The sequence below is a fragment of the Marmota flaviventris genome, chromosome 6, assembly GCF_047511675.1.
Source record: "Marmota flaviventris isolate mMarFla1 chromosome 6, mMarFla1.hap1, whole genome shotgun sequence".
NCBI lineage: Eukaryota > Metazoa > Chordata > Mammalia > Rodentia > Sciuridae > Marmota > Marmota flaviventris.
Genome location: NC_092503.1, coordinates 121513258 through 121534128, shown reverse-complemented (window position 1 = coordinate 121534128; position 20871 = coordinate 121513258). Strand labels below are relative to the sequence as shown.

Below are 20871 nucleotides of genomic sequence, written 5' to 3'. Positions count from 1 at the left end.
GTCTGCTACATGCTAGGTGCTCTAAATGATGACCCCTATAATTCTTTGCCTCCTGGACACTTCTGATAGTGCAAGAGGCTCTATTAATAATTTCGCAGGGACTACAGGTATATATTTGGATGCCCCCGGCAAACTAGGCCATATGGCCACCCTATCTAAAAGTAAAAACAAAGAAAACCCTATTTTCATCTCATTTGTCCTTCAAACAATCCTGGAGGGACACAGTAGGCAGGGACTGTTATTTTTCTCTTGGAGACAAATTTAAACCAGTAAAATTGTCCAAGGTGGGTATGGAGGGCGAGGGCCTGGGCTGGGGATGGACACATTGACCTGCATGGCTGACATGGAACTGGAAAGCTGATTCTGGATGAAAAAGGTCAGGGTTTTGTTTCCCTTCCTATCTTCTTGATAGATGGTATGTCCTTTGAAATGTGATATCTCCAAGGTCTATAAGACTGTCACCATCCTGGGAATGTGTCACTCTGTGGGTAGGACAGTGGGAAGGGTCCTGAAGGTGGGGGCTGGAAGGCTGCCAAAATGACCCAAGCAACAAGGCGGGGGCTCAAGAGTTATAAGTGGTTGTGACAGGGCCTCGCACAGGTCTCCAGCCATGCTGTTTCTTGGGCTGTTGTTGCTGCTGACACTATTGGCTGGCAGCCGCCTGCTGTGGGGCCAGAGGAAACTCAGGGGCTTCCACCTCCCTCCTCGTGCCCCAGGCTTCCTGCACTTTCTGCAACCCAACCTCCCCATCTATCTGCTCAGCCTCACTCGGAAACTTGGGCCCATCTACAGGCTCCGCTTGGGGCTTCAGGGTGAGTGCTCACTCCTTCCTTGTCCCATCTAGGTGGGGTCCTGCCCTTCCTGACACCTGCTTGGGCTCCCCCCAGATGTCGTGGTGCTGAACTCCACCAGGGCCATCGAGGAAGCCATGGTCAGAAAGTGGGTGGACTTTGCTGGCAGACCCCGAGTACCATCCTGTAAGAGCTGGGGACATTCTTGAGGGAGAAAGGGACTTGGGAGGTAGGAGAAGTTCAGGTCCTTGGCTTCTGTGGTCAGTTCTTACCATCCATCCCTGTGATTCCCACTGCAGACAAGCTGGTGTCTCACAACTATCCAGACCTGTCACTAGGGGACTACTCCCTGCTCTGGAAGGCCCATAAGAAACTTGCCCGCTCAGCCCTGCTACTGGGTGTCCGTGAATCCATGGAGTCCCTGCTGAAGCAGCTGACTCAGGAGTTCTGTGAGGTGAAGCTGGGCTCCTGCAGCCCAGCCCTTCCCATGGGTCAGGCTCCCCTCTCTCATAGTGCCCCTTTGCTCCCCTGCCAGCCTGTGTAGCTCCTGCTCTTCCCCCACAGCACCTCAGAGTCCAGGCCAGTGCCCCCCTAGCCATCCACAAGGAATTTTCTTTCTTTGCCTGTAACATCATCTGCTGCCTCACCTTTGGAAAAAAGGTAAAGGTTGCCCTCCCTTCCCTTCCATCCTCCCCCTCAATCCTTCCCTGACCCTTCCTTGGTCCCAAACTGAAAGTATTCCTTCGTTTCTGGCAGGATGACACCCTGGGACATGCCATTTATAATTGTGTTCAGGATGTCATGAAAGCTTGGAACCACTGGTCTGTCCAAATTTTGGACTTGGTTCCCTTCCTCAAGGTGAGGAGGTGGAGTCCAGACATGTAGGTGGGCCTAGAGGAATAGGCCTCCTTCTCAGCAGCTCACTCTTGCCTCCCCCTTCTATCCTTGTCCAGTTCTTCCCCAACCCAGGGGTCTGGAAGCTGAAGAAGATCATGGAAAAAAGGGACAAAATTGTAGAGCAGCAGCTGAGGCAACACAAGGTGGGAGTGACATGAATGGACCAGGCTCCCTTCAGCCCAGGCCGGTGATGCTACTGCCTCAGCATCACTGCTGGGTCCACCTTTGGACCTGCTGCCCCCACACATCCCTCCCCGAGCTGGGAACTCAGTCACTCCCCCACCTTCTGCAGGAAAGTTTGGTGACAGGCCAGTGGAGAGATATGATAGACTACATGCTCCAAGAGCTGGGGCGGCCGAGAGAGGACAGTGGTTCTGGACAGCTCCTTGAAGGGCACGTGCACATGGCCGTGGTGGACCTTTTCATCGGTGGCACTGAGACCACAGCGACCACCCTCTCCTGGGCTGTGGCTTTCTTGCTTCACCACCCTGAGGTGTGCGCCAGGGGCGGGCAAAAGGTTCCTTCCTGTCAGCTTGGCCAGGGTCAGAAGATCCCAGCTCCCTCTTCTCTTAGTGCTGCACCCTGGCAGGGGCTACATTCATCAAAAAGAACACAATGGCTCAGTATCTGGGTATCTGGAGGGAGTGGCTGGAGGTCAGGCAGTTGTGAGTGGGCAGCAGCAGAGCTTGGTCCCTGGTCTCCAGGCTTACCCTTGCCCCACAGGTTCAGCATCGACTGCAGAAGGAGCTGGACCTCCAACTGGGGCCCGGGGCTTCAAGCTCCCAGGTCCTATATAAGGACCGAATGCGACTGCCCTTGCTCAATGCCACCATCTCAGAGGTGTTACGCCTTCGGCCTGTGGTGCCCTTGGCCTTACCCCACCGCACCATCCGGCCCAGCAGGTGAGTCCCAAGGGTTAGGGATGAGTGAGGAAGGCCTGAGCAGGGTCCTGGTCAGCATCTAACACCACCTTCCCTCAGCATCCTTGGCTATGACATTCCTGAGGATACAGTCATCATCCCTAACCTCCAAGGTGCCAACCTTGACGAGATGGTCTGGGAGCGGCCACAGGAGTTTTGGCCTGGTATGTGGGGGGCCAGGTGCCAGGCATGGAGGTGAAGGAGGAAATGGAGGAGGCAGAAGAGGAGGTGGAGGAGGCTCATAACTGCTAAAAACCTCCCTGTCCCATCCACCCATCTGCTCACAGACCGATTCCTGAAGCCTGGCAAGAACCCCAAAGTGACATCCTTTGGCTGTGGGGCACGCGTGTGCCTAGGAGAACCGCTGGCGCGTGTGGAACTCTTCATGGTGCTGGCCCACCTGCTCCAGGCCTTCACGCTGCTGCCTGAGGGTGCCCTGCCCTCTCTGCAGCCCCAGCCCTACAGTGGTGTAAACCTCCTGATGCAGCCTTTCCAGGTGCGGCTGCAGCCCCGGGACCTGGGGGCCCCAGGGCATGACCAGTGCCAGTGATGGGGCAGGATCAGTGCCAGCCAGGTGCCTCAGTTTCTCCTTTATTGCTCCCATAGAAACCCCTCCCCCTCCCCCCTGTAAACATGATGCTGTGAGGTCACAGGCAGAGAAGGCTTCCTCTGGTGGCTGGGAGGTGGAGGCATCCCTGGCTCTTCTCTGGGTGTGACCCCTCAGTGCTCGGCAGTCATACTGGGGTGTGAGAGAGGTGGGCAGCAGCTCAGCCTCCCCCTACAGGGGACCGATAGCTTCTTGGTCTTAGCTTCATTTCCGTAAAGGGTACAGAGAACTCAAAGCCCTTCCAGTGGTACCAGCTCACTCCCTGGGGAAAGTTTGGCAAGAGTCAAATCTGGATATCTCATCTGTCCCTACCCCTGCCCCTTTAGGAAGTGATTCCCAGAGATCTATCCACTCTCCCGGTACCCTGCCCACCTTCCATTGCAATCCTCAGCTGCCCAGGACTGAGGTTTAATCCTGAGCTGGCCTTTTTCACCTAATAAATCATCTTATTGGGATAACTCAGCAAGGTTGACTTTATTATCCCATTTCACAGATGGGGCCCTGAGGCATGAGCAACTCTGTCACATCCTGGGCTTCACTCAAGCAACCAAGCCCCAGTCACTGCAGCCCTGCTGCCTCCCCAGCCTCTTACCTGGTGGTCCACTGTGCTCCCATAGAGCCCATTGAGGTTGGCATAGTGGCAGTTCCTGTACCACCATGCCCCACGGTAGGAGACAGCGCAGGAAATGAGCAAGTTGTTGGGGTCTCGATCACGGGCCGAAAAGACACTGCCACTGTGGTAGCTCATGGAGTCCCCTGGGCAGGGCATGAGAAGGAATGGTGAGGTCACTCCTTCCCACTCCCTCTCCCAGGCCTGGGCCTGCTCTTACCTGCGGTGCCATGGTAGCCCTCCAGGTGGAGGCGGTAGTTCTCAGCAGCTGATCCTACTCGGAAGGAGTCATACTGGGCGAACACAGCCTCATCCCCAGCCCGCAGGTCCACACGCATGGAGTAATCACCAGCCTGTGTCAGGCTGTGTAGGGCTTCATTGCCTGGGGGTAGGGGTGGGTGCTTCATCAGAGACCACATGTCCACAGGGCCTTCATCCCCTCCCTAGTTCCCCAATCCCTGAGGCACTGACCCAGCCAGAACTCCCTGGAGATGTTCCCAAAGCCATGGGCATAATCCTCCCAATCCCTCCAGAAGTCTGTTTGTCCGTCCATGCGGCGCTGGAACACCTGGGAGGCAGATGGGAACAGCATTAGTCTCTGGCTTCAGGGGCAGCAGTCTCTGCCCTACACAGATCCCTGGGGTGTGAGAGAGGAGGGCAGCCACCAGCTGGCACCCACCAGCCAGCCGCCCCCATCGGTCTCCATGTCACAAAACACATTCAGGGGCCGCTCGCGATTGCCATTGAGGAAGATGGTGGTGGTTCTCGAGGTGCTGGGCCCATTCTGCATCTCCTCCCCACAGTCCCTGGGGAAGGGGATCCGCAGTCCACCTGGGGAGAGGAGTGTGAGAAACCTGTCCTTTTTCCAAACCTTAGACCCTGCAGCCCACCCAGCGCGGGCCCCAGTTCTGGGTACCAGTGGTGAAGGAGGTGGATACTGGTGGTGTGAGGCTTTGGCCCCACACAGCCTGGAGCCGTGCATTATAGTAGGTAGAAGGGAAGAGGCCAAGGAGCCGGTGTGAGGTGATTCCCGAGGGGAGCAGGATCTCCTGTGGGACAGACAAGACATAGGTCAGGGGAGGGAGAGACCTCCTGAGGAAGCCAGAGCCAGCACCTCCGAATCAATCCAGGGAGAGGAGGTAGCCAATAGGGTAGGGGTGCGGGCACCTGAGTCTGTCCACCAGGGGTGTCAAAGCTGAGCAGGTAGCCTGTGGGTAGGACTTGGGGCTCAGTCCAAGTGAGCAGCGCTGTTCTGGGAGTCACTTCCTTGGTTTCCAAGTCCAGGGGAGCCTTCAACCCTGGGAGGGGAAGATGGGAAGAGATAATGGGGATGAGGCCTGCCCGGCTCCTTTGCCCTTCTCCTTACCCATTTCACATACCCCAGGCTGTACCTGTGGTGAAGGTGATGCTGGCTGGGGAGGTGAAATTAGGTCCCCGGAGGCCACGCACAGTGGCAGTGTAGTTGGTGTGGAGTGCCAGGTCGCGCAGGGGGTAGTCCACAGCACTGCCCGGGGCGGAGTCCTGCAGAGATGGGGCTGGGAATGGGGGTGGGTGTCAGCTCCTGCCATTCCCTGCTCTCCTACCCCCAACAGTCCCATGTAGAGGGAGTCTTCAGCTCTGCTCACCCCCTGGGGCTGTGACCTGGACGTTGTATTTGTCCACGGGGTTCTGGGGGGGCTTCCAGTGCAGCAGAGTGGATCCCTCAGTCAAGTTCAGTGCTTGCAGCTCAGTGGGGCCATCAGGAACTGGGAGAGGGGAGGGGCTCAGAGGGGTCTCCACCACTGTCCCTACTCCTAACCTTCCCGAACTCACTGGCTACTCCCTTGTCCACAGTCAGAGCTCCAGTGTCTCCCCTCCCTTCCCCTTGGGTTCCTTCCAGGCTCCTACCCACACCCTCATTTTCTCTCCCTCCACCTGCTGCGCTGGCCCAGTCCCTCTCACCAGTGGTGAGGAAGCCTGTGAGAGGCTCACTCTCCTCAAAGCCGCGGACAGAGACCACTGTCACCTCGTAGCGAGCACCTGGGATCAGCCCCTGAATTTTCTGGGTCTGGGCCCGGCCATCCACCTGCACACTCTGCGGCTCCCCTGAAAACATATTGGGGGCTAGGAGGTTACCCAGGGAACTCCATAGCAACTGGGGGTGGACAGAGGGCAGGGGCCGGAGAGATGAGAGAGCAGATGAGGACATGGGCAGAAAAGCGTTACCTCCATCTGCCAGCTGGTAGGAAACTTTGAAGCTGTCCACCCTGGATGTTGGTGGCACCCAGCTGACCATGGCTGAGGTCTCCCCAATTTCGCTGAATTGGAGGTCACGTGGACTCTCCAGAACTGAGGATGGGAGCAAGGGATGATGGTGAGGGCAGGGGCAGGGAGGTTCCCTCCCTTTCTCCTGGGCCTCCTGGCTCCAGAAGTGCCCACCACACCTTTTCTTAGGAATGGAAATTGCTCTCAAGAATCCTCCATGCCTCCTACGCACTCCCCAGCCTCCCTCTGGCTGAGGTACCAGGTCCATTTTAGTGGGTGCCCCAAATGGGGCCTTACTTGGGCTGAGGGTCCGGGCAGTGCCTTGGATGCTGTCAGCCTTGTGAGGCCCTCGTAGCCCATAGAGAGTAAGGCTGTACAGGGTCCCAGGGCGCAGGTCTCGGAGCACCGCTGAGCGCCTCGTCCCAGGCACCATCAGCTCCCGTTGCAGCAGAGGACGTGGATGTGGCTCCAGGGTGCTTGGTGATGGAACCCCAAAGCGGAGTAGGAAGGAATCAAAGGCTCCAAGTGGGGCCTCCCAGTTGAGCCGTAGCGAACTGGTGGTCACATCAGTCACTGACAGATGAGACAGGCGGGGCCCTGGGTCTCCTGGGGTCAGACCAGCAGGAGGAGGCCCTGGGAGGAACAGATGGGAAAGAAAAGTTGGAAACAGATACAGTGGCCTTCTGCCACTGCCCTGGCATATTTCTCTGTCAACAGTAGAGCTGGTAAAGGACTCCTTTAGTGGCTGCGGGTAGGAGCAGAGCAAAGAGCTGCCCCAGAGTCCATTGGCCTGCCTTCTCCTGGACACCACCTCAATCCCTCAAGTGATCCCCATTTCTGGGGGCCCCCTTACCCGGCTCAACCCAGGCCTGGCCCCACCTGTGGTGCCCTCTGTGGAGATGGGCCCTCGACGCATCCCTTCATGGAGACCATAGAGGGAGAACTGGTAAGAGGTGTTGGGCTCCAGGCCTGAGATGAGGACCTTGTTCTGATCACCATCCACAAGCAGGGCCTGGGGCTGCCCATCTGTGTCCAGATACTGGACCACAAAGGAGTCAAAGGGGCCCTGGACCACACTCCACGACAGGCGCAGTGAGTCTGGGGTTGCCTCGGTCACAGCCATCACCCCCAGCTTCGGTGCTTCAGAGGGCTCAGGGGCTTCTGGGGCTGGTGTGTCCTCTTCTGGGGCTATGTGGGGGGGATCCCAGAGAAAAAGTTAAGTGGAAGTGCCACAGGGCTCTGCTTTTTCCATCTTGCTGGCCCAAGGCCGGGGTGGGGACTTTATAGTTCTGATTAGGCTATCAGGTAGAGAGAAGAGAGGGGCTAAGTTCTTCTAGGACTTTCCATCTCTTAAATCTGACTTATTCCTGACATGCCTGAGGCTTGTTCCCTGATTGGAAAGCTGCTGTGACCTCATCCTCTTTCCAGGTATCCTGTGCTGTGTCTGGATCAAGTACATATTTTCCCCTTCCCCACCCAATCCCATCCAGCCTCTCCTCTAGATGTCTGCACAGGCTTCACCCTGTACTGACTGCCTGGCAATCATGGGGCTTGGGGCTTGGGACACATGGTATTCTTTCTGAGAACAGCTGAGGGTGGACCGGGCTGTGATAGGCCAGTCACACCAGCTGCCTCTAACCTGGCAGACCTGATGTGGATGTCAGTGACCTCTGGAAGAGGAGCCTGCCCCACAAATGCAGCCACATCTACTGGCTTCTGTGTCCCTCATCTGTTGTGTTTCCCAGTGATTTTCCATTTGAGGAAATGCTCCTGCCTCATCCATGGCAGGAAAGTTTGCCCCGGTCTGGAGGTTAACAGATACCCCAACAGAGTAGTGGGGGGAAGCCACATGATGGAGCAAAAACTGGGGTCAGCAAGTAAGGGAACCACCACCAAGACCTTTCCTTCTCGCCTGTCCTGGCTCCGCTTTTGTCTAACTCTGTAATCAATGGCAGTCTGACTTAGTGGCAAACTTTCCTTTTCCTTGGGCCCTGGTCAAGGCTCCCTCTCCTGGCCTGTCCACTCCGGTCAGTCTTTAGCACAAAGGTGCAAGGAAGCTACCTGCTAGTGCCAAGCAGGACAGCCTTAGGCCTCACCTGTCATTCCCAGGACGGAGACTGGGCCCAGGCGCTTTCCTCCAACTAGTCCATAGAGCAGAAACTTGTATTTCCTGCCAGGTTTCAGGCCCTCTATGGTGACTTCAAGCTGGTCTGCAGCCACAGGCACTGCCTGGGACTGCCCGTTGGTGTCCTTATACTGGACTAGGAAGGAGTCAAAGGGGCCCTTGGCCACAGTCCAGGACAGGCGCAGGGAGTCTGAGGTCTCCTCAGTCACTGCTAGTTCCCCTAGGCGCGGTGGGGGCTGCCGGGTTTTCTCCAGGGGAGCTGTGGAGAGCATAAGGGAGAATCCTTGTTAAGACCTGCCTGACCCCGAGCCCTGAGGTATAAGGGCCTTGGAAAGGTCCCCAGGTTGTCTCTGGGACAGCCACCTAAGGATGAATAGGCCTGCTCTGCAGGATGAGGGATAGCAGCCCGGTCCTCCCTCTGGAGGCCACTGCCCACCCCCCTTCCCATCTCTGCTCCCTCCCTGCTGTGTTCAAGGGTACAATAAACATAAAAGATCATCTCACCAGAGAAGGGTGGTACAGAGGGGGACCTTAATTTCCTCTGACTTCTAGCCTCTGAGCAGGGCTGTGGTCAGAGCTGAGAGACTCTCAGAGGGTGTCTGGATTGTCAGACACCCCCATGTGGGAGACCTGGGTTGGGCAGCCAGGCAGCTCACAGCTTCTGTCACTGCTCAGCCTTATCTCCTGCCATGGCCATCAGCCTGAACCATCCCCCCACCTGCTTCCCCAGTCCCACACTAATCCTACTGGACCAGGGCAGCTGGGGTAGGGCAGAGCTGGAAGAACAAAGAACAGAGAAAAGGAAACTCTCCCATATGGGGATGGCTGTTGATAGAGATCAGAGGAACCCATATGTAGTCTCCAAGTGAGAGTTTGGGGTAAAGAAAAATGGAGTCTGGTTGGGCACAGTGGCACATGCCTATAAGCCCAGCAGCTCAGGAGGCTCAGGCAAGAGGATCGTGAGTTCAAAGCCAGCCTCAGCAATAGCAAGGTACTAAGCAACTCAGTGAGACCCTGTCTCTAAATAAAATACAAAATAGTGCTGGAGATGTGGCTCAGTGGTTGAGTGCCCCTGAGTTCAATCCCCAGTACCCCCCCCCCAAAAATAATAATGGAGTGTGGGGCCCCAAGCCCTGACTGGCTGGCCAGGATGACTCATGGTCCTGGGAGTGGGTAAGGGTCAGTGACCCACTCCACCCTTTTCTCAGGGGGCTGAGTCATGGGCTCAAGGATACCAGATTTTTCCAGTCTTTCTTCAGCCAAGCCCTCCCTTACTTTCCACCTCTTGCCTCAGGGTTGGGATGGAAGAAGAAGGATGGGCAAACTGAGTGCCAGTGGGGATTATTCATCACCATCACGCAGGTGAAGAAGCCAATGTCCATGGCCACATGGCTGGAGAGGGCTGAAGTTGGAATCTGAACACAGGTCGGCCCAAAGCCTACTTCTTAATCCTTCAGCAGCAGTTTATGAATGAAGGTAATAGTGCATATGAAATGTTCACAATTGTGTTTAGCACACAGTAGGGACTTTCTTTTGGTGTTATGGTTGCTATGCCCAGGCTGAAGAGAGAATATATTTCCTGGGAAGGCCATGCTGTCAACTTTGGGCTCTCAAATAAGAGGCAGCTCTGGAAAGGGCAGGAGGCAGGGCCAGGGGCTTGCTTACCTGTGGTGCCATCAGCAGAAAGGGGGCCCAGCCGCTTCCTGCCTGCCAGGCCATACAGCAGGAACTTGTATTTCCTATTTGGCTCCAGGCTGGGGATGGTAACCTTATGCTGGTCCGCAGCCACAGGAACCACCTGGGGCTGCCCATCCCTGTCCTTGTACTGGATCACAAAGGAGTCAAATTCGCCTTCAGGGACCGTCCATGAGAGGCCCATGGAGTCAGGGGTCACATCTGTCACTGTCAGCTCTCCCAGGCGGGGAGAGGGTTTCTTGTCTGGGACTGGAAAAGAGAGGGAGCTGTATGGAGAGTGATGGCCACAGAGATGGAAGCAGAGAGATTGCTGTGTGTGTGTGTGTGTGCTATGCTCTATGGTTATGGAGGATATGAGGGAGCAAATGGACCAGGAATAGGTATAAAAGCACTGCAAAAAAAAAAAAAAAAAAAGTCAGCAAAGAAACTAAGGGTCTCCTGGAATGGGATGTAAGCAGGGTAGGGATAACGATGGGAGTGGGGTGGGGGAAGAGAAGCTCAGGGTCTGGATTTCAATAAACCTGATAAATAAATGGGTCCTGAGGTCCTAAGGTCTGGAGTGTGAGGCACAGAAATATGAAATCCCAAAAGTCACCACAAGGGGGCGGAGCAGGCCACGAGCTCCAGAGACAAAGATGGCCTCTGTCCTCCACTCACGGGTCTTGACATCCACAGAGACTGGGCCATGGCGCTTCCCATCCAGGAGTCCAAAGAGCAAGAACCTGTACTTGCGGGCGGGGTCCAGACCCGAGACAGTAACCTCACGGAGGTCTCTATTCACGGGAACTGCCTGGAGCTGCCCCTGTGCATCCTTGTACTGGACCAGGAAGGAGTCAAAGGGGCCCTGGGCCACGGTCCATGAGAGGTGCACAGTGTCCAAGGTCACAGCTGCCACAGCCAGGTCCCCAAGGTGGGGCTCCACGGGAGTCTGGGTAGGGAGGGAGGCTGGAAGAGAGCAGAAGAGGCTGAGGATAGAGGTAGGAACTGCTCAAGGGAGACAGTTCTTTCCCCATAACCTCTTCCCTGTATCCCAGGCTTTGCTGTAGGCAGTTCACACCTGAGAGTGCACCTAACTCCCAACAAAGTGCTAATAAAATTACCACCCCATACTGCAGGATCTGAGGCCACAGGGGTTAAGAAAAGCTTGCAAAATCACAGTTAGTACGCTTGGAGGCAGATTCAAATCTACACAGCCCAAACCTGGAGCACATTTGGAGTCATTAAAATATCCAGTCATGGAACCTGAAGGTGCAATTAATGAGAAATAGAGTGACTTAGAAGTTCTGGATAATGGAGGGAGGAGGGAAGCCACAATAAATGGGGCATGGACTACACGCCCATTTCACCACAAATTAAGTGATAAATAATATTCAATTCAAGGACAAGCAACGTCATTAGTAATATTTAAGAAAATAGGAACCAAGAGGTCCAGTGATAAGGTGTTGATATCCAAAAAAGAACAAAGAAAAAAACAGAGGGGACCCCAGAGTGAAGGGCCCGCCCCTTACTTACAGGTCACCCCGACAGCAGATGCAGGACCCACACGGTGGCCCTGGTGGAGTCCATACAGGTGCATCTTGTACTTGCGTCCAGGCTCCAGGTCCCCCACAGTGGCCTCTCTGTCCTCTCCTCCAATACGTACCACCTGGGGCTGCCCATCCCTGTCCTTGTACTGGATGGTGAAGGAGTCAAAGTGGCCCTGGGGCACAGTCCAGGAGAGGCTCAGGGAGTCAGGGGAGGAGCCTGTCACTGTCAGCTCCCCCAGGAGTGGCTCCTCAGTGGACTCTGGGGCCTCTGTGCTGGGTTCTGTGGGCCTGGGGGTCTCCTCCACTGCAGCTGAGAAGGAGAGACAGAGAAGGTGAAGCAGGCTCTCTAGGAGATGCACTCAGGTCTTGGGGAGAAGGAAAGAGAAGCCATGGCCACCACTGGCGGTACTGAAGTCAGTTTAGACAAGTCCAAGTTCATCCTTGGGGCTGAGAGGCCCTGCTCAGCTGACAAGCATGCCCAAGCTCAAGGTCAGCTGGATGGAACTGGGGGCAGCTCCCAGCACAGCACAAGTCCCTGCGGTCCTTCCCTGACCAGTACAAATGTTCCCTGCTCAGCTGTTACCCAAGAGTGAGAGTCAATCTCCCACTGGGTCCCACCCTGGGGGTCCCAGCATCCACTCACTTGTTACCCCAATGACAGAGACGGGGCCTATGCGCTGGCCACTGTGGAAGCCATACAGGTGCATCTTGTACTTGTGGTCTGGCTCCAGCCTTGAGATGGTGACCTCGTCCTCATGCCCTGGTACCCGCACCACCTTGGGCTGCCCGTCCCCATTCTTGTACTGGACTAGGAAGTGGTCAAACTGTCCTTCAGGGATTGTCCAGGAGAGGCTCAGGGAGTCAGGGGTAGCATCTGTCACAGTCAGCTCCCCTAGGCGTGGCCTGAGAGGAGGCTCGGGGGTTGTGGTGGGTGTTACTTGCGTGGTCATTGCTTCATCCTCTGCAGAGGGACACACACACATACAGGGACAGTGAGATCTCTTCTGCCCTCTCAGTTCAGAAGCCAAAGCAGCATTTACAACAAATAAAGCACCAAGGAGCAGAATGATGCTGGCCATGGCACCACTGACATGTCCCCTTCCTTCTCCTTCCACATCCCCGTTCCTAGCCCTCACCCACCATCTACTAACTGCCACCATCTATTAACACCCACATAACTTCTCCTCCCTCCAGCACCTGCCTCTTGAGAAGGGCCCACTTGGTCACTGTACCCTGGGCCTCCCTCCACTGGGGTCTCCTGGCCACCTTCTCATCCGCCTGGTTCAGGTCTTTGCTCCCAAAGAGCCTCAGAACACCCCACCCAAGCCAGAAACTGGGGAGTGCCCTGGACCTGTCCCTCTCCCAGCTGCCATCAGACTCGGAGGATATCCCAGACTCCTTCCTAAGTTCCTCTAGCTGCAGGCCCTGGGGTGGCCACTGTCTCTTCTCACTTGGATTGTTTCTTCCCTATTGCCCTTCCTGACTCTGGGCTCACCTGCACCCGCCATATTTAACATGGCCTGAGCTTGGTATGTTCACATCAGATGCCAACATTCGGCAGAGAACTGGGCAACCATACCCCTCAGGCCTCCTGAGCTTCTCCCATCTCTCCACCCATACCTCAGGGCCATCCCTGTACCTTGAAGATATCTTACAAAATCCTCTCTTGTGTGCCATGCTCTCTCTATCCTCATGGTCTCTGCACCAGTTGGGACATTTACCTGATACCCACTTTCTAAAGCTGTTGCCAGGCTAATGCCTGATAAGCTTCAGCTCCCTGTAGGCATGTTAGCTTGGGAGTCCCTGCCTCATTCAGGCTCATCCCCCTCTACTGTACTTTCTGGCTTTCTGCCTGTCACCCTGAATGTGAGCCCAACAAAAATGTGAACTTGTATATGTCTCTTTCAAAACTTTACCCTGAGAGAGAAAAAAGCAGCAATGTGAGCTAACAATGTGAGCTGCCCACTCTCTCTCAGCTGACCTTGCTTGCTCAAAGCTGGCCTGGCACAGCTCAGACCTATGTGGTCCAGTTGAGCATAGATAGTTTAATGGGTCATCCACATAGACATCTGTCACCAGAATAGCTTAAAAACAGAGCCAGCCTGGAATCATGTCTCCACACACAAACTTGAGCATTCACCAAACCAAAGACATGACCCAACAGCCCCATCCAGCTAATCTGAGTGGTGGCTGCTGATAGAGTCCCAACTTTGGCCTCCTTCTAGAGACCTCCCCACAGATAAGACTTGGTAAGATTCCCAGTGATAAAGTTGAGCCCTCTTCCTGACAGCATCCAATTCGGAGCCAAACCTGCCTCCTAGTCTCCCACAAGTCACCTAACACCTAGCACAGATCCTAAACCATTTCTTTCCCAACACTCTTACAGAATTACTCACTATCCTGCTCCACAAGCAGCATAAATTCATTCATGCATCACAGGTGAATGAACTCCACAGTGCCTGGATAAGGGCATGAAATTCACTGTGGAATAAACAGTACACCCATAGACCAAAGGTCTGTCAGTATCCTACAATGGGATTACAGGTGCACAGAGAAGATGCTGTGCCCCTTTACCTTCCCTCTTTCTTCATGGCTTCCAGGAAACTCCACAGAGGTGGAGCCTCTCTGAGGAATCAGGGATGCAAGCAAAATTCTTAGCAATGAATTGCAAGGGACAATCACATTGCTCTGTTGTGAGGAGGTTTACCAAGGCACCAGAGGCAACAAACCTTGATAGGAATGTAGAATATCAGGCTCCAGCCCCAACCTGATGAATACAAATCTGCAGATGCACAAGGCACTCAGATATGCACAAGCAGCATTGCTGCTGGGAACATTTTGTTTTTGAAAAGCTGGTGGAGAATCAAACAACTTCCAACACTGCTCTTCCCTGCCCTGCCCCACCCCACATTCACTCACCAGTGACACCCACGGTGGACATGGGACCCACACGGTGGCCCTGGTGGAGTCCGTACAGGTGCATCTTGTACTTGCGTCCAGGCTCCAGGTCCCCCACAGTGGCCTCTCTCTCCTCTCCTCCAACTCGTACCACTTGGGGCTGCCCATCCCTGTCCTTGTACTGGATGGTGAAGGAGTCAAACTGGCCCTGGGGCACAGTCCAGGAGAGGCTCAGGGAGTCAGGGGAGGAGCCTGTCACTGTCAGCTCCCCCAGGAGTGGCTCCTCAGTGGACTCTGGGGCCTCTGTGCTGGGTTCTGTGGGGATGGGGGTCTCCTCCACTGCAGCTGAGAAGGTGAAAGAGAGAGGGTGAGGCAGGTTCCCTGGGAAGTATGTTCAGGTCTTGGGGAGAAGAAGGGAGGGGCCACAGCCACCACTGGGGGTAATGAGGTCAGTTTAGACAAGCCCAAGTTCATCCTTGGAGCTGGGAGGCCCTGTTCAGCTGACAAGCATGCCCAAGCTCAAAATCAGCTGGGTGGAACTGGGGAAAGCTCCCAGCACAGCAGAAATCCCTATGGCCTTTCTTTATCCAGAAGGAGACAGAGGTTAACCCCAGGGAAGGCAAAAAGGGGTCCATGGCCTCAGACAAGAGCAGGCCTGTGGTTACTGACCAAGCCTCTGCCACTGTTCTCTGCTCAGTTCCCTGACTAGCTCTCCCTGCCCCCACACATCACACTTGTCTCAAGGATGGGGTGGGAGGATTAGAGGCCTAGGGGCCTGGGGACCTGGATCTTCAGCAGAGGAAATACTGGAGACTCCATTTCCCCAAGAACCAACCTAGAGGCCCCTTGACCTTCACTCACCAGTCATGCCCAGAGTAGACACGGGTCCCACACGGTGGCCCTGGTGGAGCCCATACAGGTGCATCTTGTACTTGCGTCCAGGTTCCAGGTCCCCCACAGTGGCCTCTCTGTCCTCTCCTCCAACTCTTACCACCTGGGGACGCCCATCCCTGTCCTTGTACTGGATGGTGAAGGAGTCAAACTGGCCTTGGGGCACAGTCCAGGAGAGGCTCAGGGAGTCAGGGGAGGAGCCTGTCACTGTCAGCTCCCCCAGGAGTGGCTCCTCAGTGGGCTCTGGGGCCTCCGTGCTGGGTTCTGTGGGGCTGGGGGCTGAAGGGAAAAGAGAGAAAGGGTGAGGCAGGCTTCTTGGGAAGTTTCCTCAGGTCTTGGGGAGAAGAAGGGAGGAGCCACAGCCACCACTGGGGGTACTGATCGGTTTAGATAAGCCCAAGTTCATTCTTGGGGCTGGGAGGCCCTGCTCAGTTGACAAGCATGCCCAAGCTTAAGATCAGCTGGGTGGAACTGTAGGCAGCTCCCAGCACAGCACAAATTCCTATGGCCCTTCCCTTTCCAGAAGGAGACAGAGGTCAACTCCTGGGGAGGCAAAAAGAGGCCATAGCCTTAGCAAGAGCAGGCCTGTGGTTACTGACCAAGCCTCTGCCACTGTTCCCCTGCTCAGCTGTTACCCAAGAGTTAGAGTCAACCTCCCACTGGGTCCCACCCTGGGGCTCCCAGCATCCACTCACTTGTCACCCCAATGACAGAGACGGGGCCTATGCGCTGGCCACTGTGGAAGCCATACAGGTGCATCTTGTACTTGTGGTCTGGCTCCAGCCCTGAGATGGTGACCTCATCCTCATGCCCTGGCACCCGCACCACCTTGGGCTGCCCGTCCCCGTTCTTGTACTGGACCAGGAAGTGGTCAAACTGTCCTTCAGGGACTGTCCAGGAGAGGCTCAGGGAGTCAGGGGTAGCATCTGTCACAGTCAGCTCCCCTAGGCGTGGCCTGAGAGGAGGCTCGGGGGTTGTGGTGGGTGTTACTTGCGTGGTCATTGCTTCATCCTCTGCAGAGGGACACACACACACATACAGGGACAGTGAGATCTCTTCTGCCCTCTCAGTTCAGAAGCCAAAGCAGCATTTACAACAAATAAAGCACCAAGGAGCAGAATGATGCTGGCCATGGCACCACTGACATGTCCCCTTCCTGCTCCTTCCACATCCCCGTTCCTAGCCCTCACCCACCATCTACTAACTGCCACCATCTATCAACACCCACATAACTTCTCCTCCCTCCAGCACCTGCCTCTTGAGAAGGACCCACTTGGTCACTGTACCCTGGGCCTCCCTCCACTGGGGTCTCCTGGCTACCTCCTCATCCACCTGGCTCAGGTCTTTGCTCCCAAAGAACCTCAGAACACTCCTCCCAAGCCAGAAACTGGAGAGTGCCCTGAACCTGTCCCTCTCCCAGCTGCCATCAGACTTAGAGAGTGTCCCTCCCAGCCTCTTTCCTAATTCCTCCTTGCTGCCTCACTCCCCTTCCTCCAGTTGCAGGGCTCTAGAGTGGCACTGTCTCCTGTCACCAGGATTACTACCTCCCTACTGGCTTCTCTACCTCAAAGCTCACACCAGGTCTTGGCTGTTCCTGGTATTTGGGGACATGCTGGCTTAGGAGTCCCTGCCTGGTCCTGGCCTGTCCTCCAGGCTTCCCTATCACAAAATCATCTCCTTGCTGTGCTTTCTTGTTTATGGCCTGCCTCCCCACTGCTCCCCATTACTCAGGAATTTGTCAGTCTGCCATTTTCAAGGTCTCATCCAACCCCCTCAGGGCCTGGATCCTGCCACCCACAGGTTTGGTGATCTATTGGAGACATAAGTCTGATGATACCTGAACCTTGAAGTTTTGGGGTATACAGTGAAGGAGATGCCCTGGGTACCTGCCCCCTTTCCTCATGGCCCCCTGTCAACTTCACTAGAGACCCAAGAGAAATCTCCACAAGATTCCTCTGAAAGAAATCAGGGCTGCAAGCAGAATTCTTAGCAAAAATTCCAAGAGAAGATCTTATCACTTTGTTTTGAGGAATTTGCTACTCAAGGGCTGACCCAGGGACCTACAATGTCAGCATCAGGAGCACTGCTGTAGTCTGGATCTTGAATGCTCCCCAATGGCCCGCATATCAAAGAATTGGTCCTCAGGGTGGTGACACTAGAAGGTAGAACCTTTAAGAGATGGTCCCTGGCTGTGGGGTGTCCTCATGTCATCGGGTGTGCCCTTGAAGGGGAAACTGGTGCCCCAGCCATTCCTTTCTCTGTTTTGCTTCCTGGCCATCAGGTAAGAGGTTTTGCACTGCCATTCTCTCCCACCATGATCTGCTGACCCACCTCAGAACTAAAAACAATGGGCCAACTGAATGTAGACTAAAACATCCAAAACTGTGAGCCAAAATAATCTTTTCTCTTTGTAACTTGATTATCTCTGGTACTTGTTGTAGTAGCAAAAATCTAACAAGTATCTTTTTTTTTTTCCTTTCTGGAAATGGGGATGGATCCCAGGGGTGCTCTACCTTTTCGATATCTCCTGGCATTTTTAAAAAATATGTTTTTGATGTTGATGGACCTTTATTTTATTCATATATTTAGATCCAGTGCTGAAAAATCTAACCCATAGCCTCACACATGCTAAGCAAGTGCTCTACCACTGAGCCACAAGTCCAGCTCCTCTCTCAGCCTTTTCTGTTTTTTATCTTGAGATAGGGTCTGGATAAGTTGCCCAAGCTGGACTGGAACTTGTGATCCTCCTGCCTCAGTCTCCAAAACAGAATGGCTGGGATTAGAGACATGCACTATAGCACTCAGTTCTAATACAAGGACTTTGATAGAAATGCAGAATATCAGGCTCCATCACCAACCTGATGAATACAAATCTGCCTTTCAACAAGATGAACAGGCTTTCACAAGCAGCATTCCCACAGGAATATTTTGTTTTTGTGAAGCTGGTGGAGAATCAAACAACTTCCAGTACTGCTCTTCCCTTCCCTGCCCCATATCCTACACTCACTCACCAGTCATTCCCACAGTGGACATGGGGCCCACACGGCGGCCCTGGTGGAGCCCATACAGGTGCATCTTGTACTTGCGTCCAGGTTCCAGGTCCCCCACAGTGGCCTCTCTCTCCTCTCCTCCAACATGCACCACCTGGGGCCGTCCATCCCTGTCCTTGTACTGGATGGTGAAGGAGTTGAACTGGCCCTGGGGCACAGTCCAGGAGAGGCTCAGGGAGTCAGGGGAGGAGCCTGTCACTGTCAGCTCCCCCAGGAGTGGCTCCTCAGTGGGCTCTGGGGCCTCCGTGCTGGGTTCTGTGGGGCTGGGGGCTGAAGGGAAAAGAGAGAAAGGGTGAGGCAGGCTTCTTGGGAAGTTTCCTCAGGTCTTGGGGAGAAGAAGGGAGGAGCCACAGCCACCACTGGGGGTACTGATCAGTTTAGATAAGCCCAAGTTCATTCTTGGGGCTGGGAGGCCCTGCTCAGTTGACAAGCATGCCCAAGCTTAAGATCAGCTGGGTGGAACTGTAGGCAGCTCCCAGCACAGCACAAATTCCTATGGCCCTTCCCTTTCCAGAAGGAGACAGAGGTCAACTCCTGGGGAGGCAAAAAGAGGCCATAGCCTTAGCAAGAGCAGGCCTGTGGTTACTGACCAAGCCTCTGCCACTGTTCCCCTGCTCAGCTGTTACCCAAGAGTTAGAGTCAACCTCCCACTGGGTCCCACCCTGGGGCTCCCAGCATCCACTCACTTGTCACCCCAATGACAGAGACGGGGCCTATGCGCTGGCCACTGTGGAAGCCATACAGGTGCATCTTGTACTTGTGGTCTGGCTCCAGCCCTGAGATGGTGACCTCATCCTCATGCCCTGGCACCCGCACCACCTTGGGCTGCCCGTCCCCGTTCTTGTACTGGACCAGGAAGTGGTCAAACTGTCCTTCAGGGACTGTCCAGGAGAGGCTCAGGGAGTCAGGGGTAGCATCTGTCACAGTCAGCTCCCCTAGGCGTGGCCTGAGAGGAGGCTCGGGGGTTGTGGTGGGTGTTACTTGCGTGGTCATTGCTTCATCCTCTGCAGAGGGACACACACACACATACAGGGACAGTGAGATCTCTTCTGCCCTCTCAGTTCAGAAGCCAAAGCAGCATTTACAACAAATAAAGCACCAAGGAGCAGAATGATGCTGGCCATGGCACCACTGACATGTCCCCTTCCTGCTCCTTCCACATCCCCGTTCCTAGCCCTCACCCACCATCTACTAACTGCCACCATCTATCAACACCCACATAACTTCTCCTCCCTCCAGCACCTGCCTCTTGAGAAGGACCCACTTGGTCACTGTACCCTGGGCCTCCCTCCACTGGGGTCTCCTGGCTACCTCCTCATCCACCTGGCTCAGGTCTTTGCTCCCAAAGAACCTCAGAACACTCCTCCCAAGCCAGAAACTGGAGAGTGCCCTGAACCTGTCCCTCTCCCAGCTGCCATCAGACTTAGAGAGTGTCCCTCCCAGCCTCTTTCCTAATTCCTCCTTGCTGCCTCACTCCCCTTCCTCCAGTTGCAGGGCTCTAGAGTGGCACTGTCTCCTGTCACCAGGATTACTACCTCCCTACTGGCTTCTCTACCTCAAAGCTCACACCAGGTCTTGGCTGTTCCTGGTATTTGGGGACATGCTGGCTTAGGAGTCCCTGCCTGGTCCTGGCCTGTCCTCCAGGCTTCCCTATCACAAAATCATCTCCTTGCTGTGCTTTCTTGTTTATGGCCTGCCTCCCCACTGCTCCCCATTACTCAGGAATTTGTCAGTCTGCCATTTTCAAGGTCTCATCCAACCCCCTCAGGGCCTGGATCCTGCCACCCACAGGTTTGGTGATCTATTGGAGACATAAGTCTGATGATACCTGAACCTTGAAGTTTTGGGGTATACAGTGAAGGAGATGCCCTGGGTACCTGCCCCCTTTCCTCATGGCCCCCTGTCAACTTCACTAGAGACCCAAGAGAAATCTCCACAAGATTCCTCTGAAAGAAATCAGGGCTGCAAGCAGAATTCTTAGCAAAAATTCCAAGAGAAGATCTTATCACTTTGTTTTGAGGAATTTGCTACTCAAGGGCTGACCCAGGGACCTACAATGTCAGCATCAGGAGCACTGCTGTAGTCTGGATCTTGAATGCTCCCCAATGGCCCGCATATCAAAGAATTGGTCCTCAGGGTGGTGACACTAGAAGGTAGAACCTTTAAGAGATGGTCCCTGGCTGTGGGGTGTCCTCATGTCATCGGGTGTGCCCTTGAAGGGGAAACTGGTGCCCCAGCCATTCCTTTCTCTGTTTTGCTTCCTGGCCATCAGGTAAGAGGTTTTGCACTGCCATTCTCTCCCACCATGATCTGCTGACCCACCTCAGAACTAAAAACAATGGGCCAACTGAATGTAGACTAAAACATCCAAAACTGTGAGCCAAAATAATCTTTTCTCTTTGTAACTTGATTATCTCTGGTACTTGTTGTAGTAGCAAAAATCTAACAAGTATCTTTTTTTTTTTCCTTTCTGGAAATGGGGATGGATCCCAGGGGTGCTCTACCTTTTCGATATCTCCTGGCATTTTTAAAAAATATGTTTTTGATGTTGATGGACCTTTATTTTATTCATATATTTAGATCCAGTGCTGAAAAATCTAACCCATAGCCTCACACA

The 20871-nt window shown here is 54.6% G+C and overlaps 2 protein-coding genes across 7 annotated transcripts in view; one reads left to right on the top strand and one right to left on the bottom strand.

Annotated features, from left to right (window-relative positions):
* Window positions 1-610: 610 nt before the first annotated feature.
* Cyp21a2 (cytochrome P450 family 21 subfamily A member 2) lies at window positions 611-3158 on the top strand. The gene is made up of 10 exons (XM_027921907.1): window positions 611-812; window positions 888-977; window positions 1091-1245; window positions 1356-1451; window positions 1548-1649; window positions 1745-1831; window positions 1981-2181; window positions 2412-2590; window positions 2669-2772; window positions 2896-3158. Exons 1-10 carry the CDS (start codon window positions 611-613, stop codon window positions 3156-3158), a joined length of 1479 nt encoding a protein of 492 aa, XP_027777708.1.
* Window positions 3159-3191: 33 nt separating this feature from the next.
* Tnxb (tenascin XB) overlaps window positions 3192-20871 on the bottom strand; it is a 63283-nt gene continuing 45603 nt past the window's right edge. For all 6 annotated transcript variants that reach the window (XM_071613507.1, XM_071613506.1, XM_071613505.1 and 3 more), the window contains 23 exons: window positions 18941-19258; window positions 18216-18524; window positions 15900-16217; window positions 15175-15483; window positions 14335-14658; window positions 12059-12376; window positions 11402-11725; window positions 10547-10834; window positions 9860-10138; window positions 8166-8453; window positions 6949-7257; window positions 6367-6702; window positions 6031-6153; window positions 5767-5910; window positions 5451-5570; window positions 5217-5360; window positions 4993-5123; window positions 4742-4874; window positions 4505-4656; window positions 4297-4393; window positions 4046-4207; window positions 3808-3971; window positions 3192-3477 (listed from right to left, as the gene is read on the bottom strand). In XM_071613507.1, coding sequence (XP_071469608.1) covers window positions 3376-3477; window positions 3808-3971; window positions 4046-4207; window positions 4297-4393; window positions 4505-4656; window positions 4742-4874; window positions 4993-5123; window positions 5217-5360; window positions 5451-5570; window positions 5767-5910; window positions 6031-6153; window positions 6367-6702; window positions 6949-7257; window positions 8166-8453; window positions 9860-10138; window positions 10547-10834; window positions 11402-11725; window positions 12059-12376; window positions 14335-14658; window positions 15175-15483; window positions 15900-16217; window positions 18216-18524; window positions 18941-19258 — 5192 coding nt within the window. In that variant the 3' untranslated portion in view covers window positions 3192-3375. The remainder of the gene's footprint in view (window positions 3478-3807; window positions 3972-4045; window positions 4208-4296; window positions 4394-4504; window positions 4657-4741; window positions 4875-4992; window positions 5124-5216; window positions 5361-5450; window positions 5571-5766; window positions 5911-6030; window positions 6154-6366; window positions 6703-6948; window positions 7258-8165; window positions 8454-9859; window positions 10139-10546; window positions 10835-11401; window positions 11726-12058; window positions 12377-14334; window positions 14659-15174; window positions 15484-15899; window positions 16218-18215; window positions 18525-18940; window positions 19259-20871) is intronic.

Coding starts and splice junctions, on each gene's coding strand:
- Cyp21a2 (XM_027921907.1), top strand. CDS start 611: ATGCTGTTTCTTGGGCTGTTGTTGCTGCTGACACTATTGGCTGGCAGC. Junction 1,246..1,355: donor TGACTCAGGAGTTCTGTGAG/GTGAAGCTGGGC, acceptor CTTCCCCCACAG/CACCTCAGAGTCCAGGCCAG. Junction 1,832..1,980: donor AGCAGCTGAGGCAACACAAG/GTGGGAGTGACA, acceptor CACCTTCTGCAG/GAAAGTTTGGTGACAGGCCA.